At 43.2% G+C, this 8,738-nt stretch overlaps 1 protein-coding gene across 1 annotated transcript in view; it reads left to right on the top strand.

The window, feature by feature from the left end:
- The window catches only part of Gpd1l (glycerol-3-phosphate dehydrogenase 1 like), a 53,126-nt gene extending 46,515 nt beyond the window's left edge, over positions 1 to 6,611 (top strand). Inside the window, exons 6-8 of the mRNA XM_076843158.1 lie at positions 1,315 to 1,548; positions 1,795 to 1,901; positions 3,881 to 6,611. Of these exons, the coding sequence (XP_076699273.1) occupies positions 1,315 to 1,548; positions 1,795 to 1,901; positions 3,881 to 3,977 (438 nt within the window). The 3' untranslated portion in view covers positions 3,978 to 6,611. The remainder of the gene's footprint in view (positions 1 to 1,314; positions 1,549 to 1,794; positions 1,902 to 3,880) is intronic.
- The last annotated feature ends 2,127 nt before the right edge of the window (positions 6,612 to 8,738 follow it).

Below are 8,738 nucleotides of genomic sequence, written 5' to 3' on the forward strand. Positions count from 1 at the left end.
AGCACAAACAACCACAGGCAGTGTGTGGATGAGGAGGGGTGACTGTATTATGTCCATCTACAACTAAAAAAGAAAAATTTTTTTAAACTTAAAACAAAAACAAAAAACTAGCAGTTGGCTTTTAGGTTGCCAACCCCCAAACCAGATTATCAACTTTGGAAGAGGAGGGCTCGTGTCTGATTTGTCTTGTGTCTGTCAGGCATGCAGAGAATGAATTTTACATGAGTATTTGTTTAGAGATTATTAAATGAAACACAACACCAAAACTCCAGCTGCACTTATGTGGACCTGGTCAATTTCCATGCCATACCAAGAGAATTGCCTGTGTGTAGCCACCAAAGGATGCATACCACAGTGTGTGTCCCTAGTGGCAATACTTGTAATGGCCCCAAGCTGCAACCTACTCCAGTGCCCACTGACAGAAGAAAGAATAAATTACAGTACTCTCAAACAATGGAATGTGACGCAACAATTAAAATAAGTATGATATGTTTAACCGTGATGTGGAATTGAGACAATGAATCCAGATGTACAAGATTGGATTCTATATGATTCCATTCATAGAATAGTTTTTAATTAATTAATTAATTTATTTATTTATTTATTTATTGGTACCAGGGGTGCTTAACCACTGAGCCACATCCCAGCCCTTTTTTAAACATTTTGAGACCGGGTCTGGCTAAGTTGCTTAGGGCCTTGCTAAGTTGCTGAGGCTGGCTCTGAACTTGGGCTCCTCCTGCCTCAGCCTCCCCAGCCACTGAAGTTACAGGTGTTCACCACTATACCCAGCTCATAGAATAGTTAAAGACAGGTAACAGGAGTCAATGCTGTGAGAGGTGAGAGTGGTCACCTTTGGAGGAGAGCTGGCAGAGGGCTCTCCTATGGCCCAGGTTGCACTGATTCTGGATCAGGGTCTGGCTACATGGTTTTTCAGTTTGTGAAAATTCACCAAATTATACACATAGGATTTGTACACTTTCTCTGTGATTGATAATTGAACAAAGCATTAATAAAAATAACTCAAAAGGCCAAGTAGTTTGTCAAACAGACTTTAAGCACAGACTGCTCTCAGCCATTCTGATTTCTGTCTTGATGGATACTACTGCACTGCTGCTTTGTCCCCACCTGTGGGCTCCTTGTCCTGTAAGTGGGATATAGAAGCTGCTGTTCCTCCTTCACCCTCCCCTCACCCTTTGTGCAGAAGAAGCAGGGCTGAGCATTTTGAGGTGGATCCAGTGTCTCCATTGTCCCCCTCTGCAGCCTCATCCATAGGGATGCTCTAACAGCAGCCTGGCTTTGTTGTGTCCTTTGCAGAACATTGTGGCCGTGGGAGCTGGGTTCTGCGATGGCCTCCGCTGTGGAGACAACACCAAAGCCGCCGTCATCCGCCTCGGCCTCATGGAAATGATCGCTTTCGCCAGGATCTTCTGCAAGGGCCAGGTGTCCACAGCCACCTTCCTGGAGAGCTGCGGGGTGGCCGACCTCATAACTACCTGCTACGGAGGGCGGAATCGCAGGGTGGCAGAGGCATTCGCCAGAACCGGGAAGGTAGCCCCTCCATGCCCTCCCACTCCCACTGGTCCCCCGCACCACCCTGCAGAAAGCAGTGACAGCACCTGCTGCATTCTGTGTGCCCTGGCTGCTGTCACCTGACACCTGTGGCCAAGAGAGTCTCTCTGGGCTTGCAGCAGGGGATGACAGCTCTCCTCCCCACTTTCCTCTTGAAATCATTTGCTCTCTAGTCTTTGCCATAGTTTTTTTTTTTTTTTTTTTTTTTAATCCTTTGCTTTTAAGACCATTGAAGAATTGGAGAAGGAGATGCTGAATGGGCAGAAGCTCCAAGGACCTCAGACTTCTGCTGAAGTGTACCGCATCCTCAAACAGAAGGGACTCATGGATAAGTAAGTCTCCCATAGTCTGTGACACTAGCTCTCATGACAGCCAGCCCCTGGCAGATGAGCCCATTTGATAAGTGAACCCAGGACTGTATTGGATTAGTTCAGTCCTTTGTATGGGGGCAGGAAACACCTACCTGCCCCCAAAATAAGTGTTTGCACAAAAACAACTCAACTTCCACGAGACCCCAATTCTATAAGGCGTAGGACAGAATAGGAAGGTTTAGATTCTGGTTTATCCCACAGAGTGATCAGAAAGAACTGCCTGCCATAAGTTTTAAATTTTTCAACAATGATTACTTGTTTTAAAAAATAAAAAAGATAGCTGGTGGTAGTGGTGCACGCCTGAAATCCCAGCAACTCAGGAAGCTGAGGCCAGAGGATTGTGAGTTCAAAGCCAGTCTCAGCAACTTAGGGAGGCCCTAAGCAACTCAATAAGACCCTGTCTCTAACTAAAATATAAAAAAGGGCTGGAGATTGCTCAGTGGTTAAGCCATTTGTACTGGGTTCAATTCCCAGTACAAAAGAAAAACAAAATCTATATATATATATATAGATATAGATCAATATAATCATGGGATATAGATAAAGATAGATACAGTCATATGAATAAAATATAAAAGAATTCAGAAAAGAGGGAAGGACAAGTTGTCCCAGCATTGTGCCACCAGAAAGGACCCATGTGAAGGTGCATGCGCAGCCTTGCAGTGTCCTTGTCTTGTGACTGGCTGCCTGCTTCCATCCTCCCCTCCCCTTCCAGCCAGACCTGTGTTAAGGTTGGGCTAGGGTCAGCTGATTGGCCACCTGACTAAGGGAGGAAGTCCTGTAGCACATAAGCTGCCCAGCCTCCCCAGGACCACTGCCTGGCCCCACTGGCCATACAGCCCTTTATCTTGCTGAGTTACTGTGCTTCCCTGTAATTATGATGCCAACTACAACACTTTATTCATCAGGTAACTCACCTGATTCTTACAATAGGCCTATGTCTCCAGCTCCATCTTACAGATGAGCAAACAGAGTCAGGGTTTGTGAAACTTGCCCAGCGTCCATAGGCTGCAGAGTCAGATATGACAAAGTTTACCTGACTCCAAAAAATAGCGTAGGCTTCCATACCTTCCAAAACCTACAGTAATGACTCTCATAAGGACCTGTGATGCCCCAGTACTGTTTGCTCTTCTTAATTTAAATATTGTCATTATAGGATTCTAGCCAGGTAATTTTCAGAATGGCCTTTAAAACTCTATTGATTCTGTTAAGCTCACTTGAGGCTGAGAGTGTGTGTGCGCACGCATGCGCATGCACACCCTGAGATGATGTTACCTTTTCTTAAGTAAATAGAACCAGTTTTTCCACAGGATTATTAGGTTGCTCCTTTATGCCCTCAACCATTTCACACTTTCACTTTTATGTGTTCACATCTTGGAGGGAACAGCAAAATAAATCAAGCTTCTAGCATGAGATCAGGGCTTTGCTAATTGTGGGTCCTCACTTGGATTCTTGCAGGAGTGTTCCAGGCCTGATTTATTTATGGTGATGTGTGGGCAGCCTCATTGTCATCTTGGGATGATCCTTTGGGGAGAAGGGAGAACAATATCTCCTTGCAATTTAAAATTTATTCTCCAATCTTTTAAAATAATGACAGGAACTTGGACTCACTCCAGATGTGGGCCAAGATCCTGAGCTACAACTCTTTTCTGTAAATGACCACCATTTACCCCAGCAGGAAAACCACGTGAGTTGCTTATCAACAGTACAGCCCAGCTTGTTAGGCAGAGAACAGTCTCATGGTCCTGAGATCTTGTAGCTGCAGTTCAGGGGCTCTGCATTCTTGAGACCAAAGAATAAAGCAATGTGGAAAGTGAACACTGTGTTTTCCAGAATGGCATATCGATCTGCAGGCTAGTAAGCAGGACAGAAAAACAAATTTGTTCTAGGAGGTAAACCAGATGGCCTAAGCTTGCCTTTCCACATTTCCTTTTGCTCAGGTTTCCATTGTTTACTGCCGTGTATCAGATCTGCTACGAAGGCCGACCTGTCTCAGAGATGCTGTCCTGTCTCCAGAGCCATCCAGAGCACATCTAACGGGAATCACATAACGGGCTGGGGAGAGTCCTGCCTCTCCCATCAGTCTTTTGGGTTCATGTGGAAACCAACACTTGGCAACAAGAGATTTGCCCAATCGTGCTCCCAACACGGACATGTATGAATTGTTACAGGTTCGTTTTTGAATTCCGAGAGGCAGTTCGTTGGCTCAACTGTACAGGGCAACAACTAAACACACATGTGGACATGTGTGTTCATTTCTCATTGTGTGGGTGTTTCTACTAATCAATATTATACATCCTTTTTAAAGATCACATTTGAAATTTCCCCACTGTGGTACTCTATAAGATTGGAACTATCTCAGCTAAATTTTTTAGGTGTAATTCATATGTATTTGAGTGGATGAATTATTTTTTTTCCTCCTTCTTTTGATGATAAATTTAACCAGCATTAAAATGGTTGGTAGGATGAGGAAGGGAATGTGTTCAAAGATCACCGTATTTAACATTTAAACACTATCTCAAACCAGCATAATTAACTTACTTTGATTGTGGGTTGGTGGTTTTTTTTTTTTTTTACAATTAGATACTTTCAATTAGATAATCCACTTATATACTTCCCCTCTTGCTGCAGTTTTCTGAATTTTTAGCCTTCTTTCTCTTCATTAGCTGCCAGAATGTGCTTTTGTAAAGATTTCAGCAGTGGGAGAAGACAGAAAATTCACCGGGATTTTCCTGCCGTGACTGACGTTCTTCTGATTAACAGACACTACCTACTCTGGGCTAGGTGGTGCTTTTTTGCAAACATTTCTTAAGTCCCCCCGATCCTCTGAGAGGGTGCTGCTATTATTCCTCTTGTAAGATGCAGTTGCTATACCTGGTCATCTGGGTGTGTGGGAACAGAGCCAGGAATGGAGTGCGGCACTCTCTACCTGCCAACATATGGGACCTTTTAAGATACTACTAGGCTTTTCTGGCCTCCAGCTACTTGGTTGTGACAAGTGTCCCATGCAACCTTTCCTGAGGTCACAGGAGGACATCCTGACACTGAGATGTGTGGGGGTCAGGGTCTTGATGATTGCCACACTAGGTGTGGTCCACGGTCGGGTAGTATCTGCTTCACTCTTTGGAATCCAGTTTCCCAGGCCCTGCCCTGGACCCCTGAGTGCTGTCTCTGCTTCAGTACACCTTCCGTGTGTTTCTGATGCTCACTCTAATTTGAGAACCACTACTTTCAAAAACTTACTTCATCCTGGCCTGTCACACATTGTGTTCCACAGGAAGCAAGCATCCTGGACTCTAGGAGACCTGGGGGGAAGCTGCATACGTCCATCCCTCTTGAAGGTGTAGAATGTATGTTAGTGTCAGGGGAAGCTGTTTGCTTACCCCAGCGAGTCCCAAACACGTTAGGCTTAGGGAGATGTTTTAGCAAAGGAAACTAGCCAAAGTTTCCAGGGAACACTGTTGTAGGCTGAGGTGACTTTAGGACAGCTCTAGTGGATCCTTTGCTCTCTGCAAGCCATGAGCATGAATAGCTACCTGTGGAATTGTGAGTTCTGAACTTTTGCAGTTCAGGTCAGCCATGAATCTTTTATGGAGCTTTAAGGTGACACTGTCGAGTACAACCAAGTCTACTTGTCAGCCTCGCTGAAACGCACATTATATGGGATAAGTGCTTTTAATTTTAGAATTAGAATGGAATGACTGTACCCCTCAAAATGAGATTGGTTTCAGAATACCATTCCACAGTTACCTTATATAGCATTCCATAAGTATTAAAAGAACCTATGAATGTCATTTATATATTCATGAATTTTTAGTTACTTTGTGAGATTTTTTTTTTTTTTTGCCCCACCCCACCCAACCCCAACCCTAGTTTGAGGGGTTATTTTTCCCTTCTTTCTTTTGTTCTTCTAAAACTGAAATGATTGTAGAATTGATTTCCGTGGGAATTCTAAAAGCTATCTAAAACACTTCTGGGGCCTTTTTCAGCCTCATACACAGAAGTACATGGAAGCGCACACAATGCTACAGGTTTCAGCAGTTTTAATGCCGCTGTTAAATCAATTTTGGGGTCTCCTGATAAATCTTTTTTAAAGTTTGTACATAGGTAACAAAGAGTTACTTTTTAAGATATAAAAAGGGCTGTAAGCTAATTGTGGTGTCTACTAAGTAGGATCATGTGCTGGGAAGATTTCGGATTTTGTGTTTTCCCATCTGCATTCGGCCTCCTCTGGGTTTTGAACCTGAATGTTTTTTTCTTTCCAAATCCCCTCTTACTGGAGCTGGGCATTGTGGCACATGCCTATCATCCCTGCGGCTTGGGAGGCTAAGGCAGGAGAGTCATGGGTTCAAAGCCAGCCTCAGCACTTAGCAAGGCCCTAAGCAACTTAGCAAGACCCTGTCTCTAAATAAAATGTATAAAAAGGGCTGGGGATGTGGCTCAGTGGTTAAGTGCCTCTGGGTACACTCTCTGGTACCAAAAAGAAAAAAAAAAATCCCTTCTTACCGCTCTGAATTCTGCTGACCATACCTCTTGAACATACTTATGATGATCTGCACATTATGGGAAAAGGTAAATTTTATATAAGTTTATGCTCTGCTACTTATAGATATTTATTACTCTACGAGTCATCTATTTTTGTAACCACCTGTGGTCCGTCCTTTATTTTAACTCACACTTCTTACCAATGATGGTGATAGGGAGGGAGACACCTAGAGGAGGAAAGTTCATTTGTACTATTTCAGCCAATCTGTGAATGTAAAAACTACCCTGTGGCCTTGCTGTGGTCCACCCTGCCTGGTGTGGAACAGATGCCTGTCTTGACCCCCACCCTCGGGATGGAGTGGAGCTCCCTCTCTGGTTCTTTCCTCTCGCCCTTACCTGCAGCACAGCCCTGTGGGGTCGGTCTGCGGAGGGTGTTCTGGGGAGGTGCTAGTGTGCAAAGGGAACTTGAGTTTTCCCACTGGTTCTGATCTGCTGCCCATTTACTTACACGTGGACTGTATTTGTTTACAGACGGTAGGTGGATGTATGATTTAAAGCTTGGTTTAATAAACATTTAACCCCTCCAAACTTGTGTTATGGGTTCTGTTTTTCTTTTTTTGTCATCAAAGTTCATAGATTTATGTAGGTCCGCTTTTTGTTAAAATCAGAATTTTGCTGCATTATCATTATTCAGGGTACTTTGAAGAAAGGCTTCATCTCTGATCTCAGTTTTCATTGCTTACTGATTTTTGTTTGTTTGTTTGTTTGTTTGAGGCAGGTTAAGGCAGGTTGCCTACACTTGCCTCAAACTTGTGGGCTCGAGTGATTCTCTTGCCTCAGTCTCCCAGGAGCTGGGTTTACAGGCTTGCTGATGTTTTTACATACTTACAGTTCTGGGCAGAGACCTTTTAGTTCTGGTTACACAGCGAATGGATGAACTTGAAATTCTATCCTCTCCATCCCAAGTACCTAGAAAAACTAGGAAGATGTAACAAGTATCTTTTTTTTTTTTTTTTGCAGGGGAAGGTACTGAGGATTGAACTCAGGGGCACTCAACCACTGAGCCACATCCCCAGCCCTATTTTGTATTTTATTTAGAGACAGGGTCTCACTGAGTAGCTTGGTGTCTCACTGTTGCTAAGGCTAGCTTTGAACTCACCATCCTCCTGTCTCAGCCTCCCAGCCTCCTGAGCAGCTGAGATTGCAAGCATGCCCCCACCACACCTGGCACAAGAATCCTTTTATACACAGGGCAAATCTCACAAAAATGTGAGGGAAGTTCAGGAGCCTGAAGCAAACAAGGGCTAATAGAGTCCTGAGGCTTGAGCTGCAGATAGATCTTCTGCTGACAGTGGACCCCTCCAAAGGCCACGCTGCCAGTGGAGAAACAGACTAAGAAAACCCAGGTCTAGGCACAAAGAAGCTGAGCTTCAGGAGGAGAAAAATATTTCTGCTGAAGAATTTTAATCAGGGATACAGCACAACAATCATGATTGGGGTTTGAATTTTTAAAACTAGGAAACCATAAGCAAAAAATTGCATAGAAATTAGAACTTGAGGGGCTGGGGTTGTGGCTCACGGGTAGAGTACTCGTCTCGCACGCGCAGGACCTTGGGTTCGATCCTCGGCACCACGTAAAAAATAAATGAGTGAAATAAAGGTGTTGTGTCCAATTACAACTATAAAATAAATATTTAAGGGAAAAAAAAAGAAATTAGAACTTGAGTTGTAATCCCAGTAGGTACCTGGCAAAAGCAAGTACAGAACACTGCAGAAATCCACTCCCCATCCAGGCTGCCTGGGCTTCCCATAAATAAAGTCCCCAATAAATTATAAAATAATGACACAGTAATTCTTTGTGAATGAAAGTCAGTCTATTTTCTAAAACAAAAGACTTAGACTCCTAGGGTTTCAGATAATTCAATAACATGACAGATGCTTTGGAAGGTATTTTTTTAAAACTAAAGACATCAAGATTTAAAAATATTAAGGAAGAAATCAATATTGTTAAAATGTCCCTGATGCTGGAAATGATCTGCAGATTCAATGTAATCCTTATCAAAATACCAATGACATTATTGACAAAACTAGAAAAATAGCCCTAAGATTCATATAGAGCCAGATACCATGGTGCGCATCTGTAATTTCAGTGACAGAATGAAGAGACAACCTATAGAAAAGAGAAGTATTTTCAAACTATACAAAGGATTGCTATCCAGAAGATGTAAGCAACTCAGAAAACTTGATAGCACAGAAACATAACCCAATTGAAAAAATGGGCAGTACATCTAAATAGACCTTTCTTCAATGGAA

This window comes from Callospermophilus lateralis, chromosome 1, assembly GCF_048772815.1.
Source record: "Callospermophilus lateralis isolate mCalLat2 chromosome 1, mCalLat2.hap1, whole genome shotgun sequence".
Taxonomy (NCBI): Eukaryota; Metazoa; Chordata; class Mammalia; order Rodentia; family Sciuridae; genus Callospermophilus; species Callospermophilus lateralis.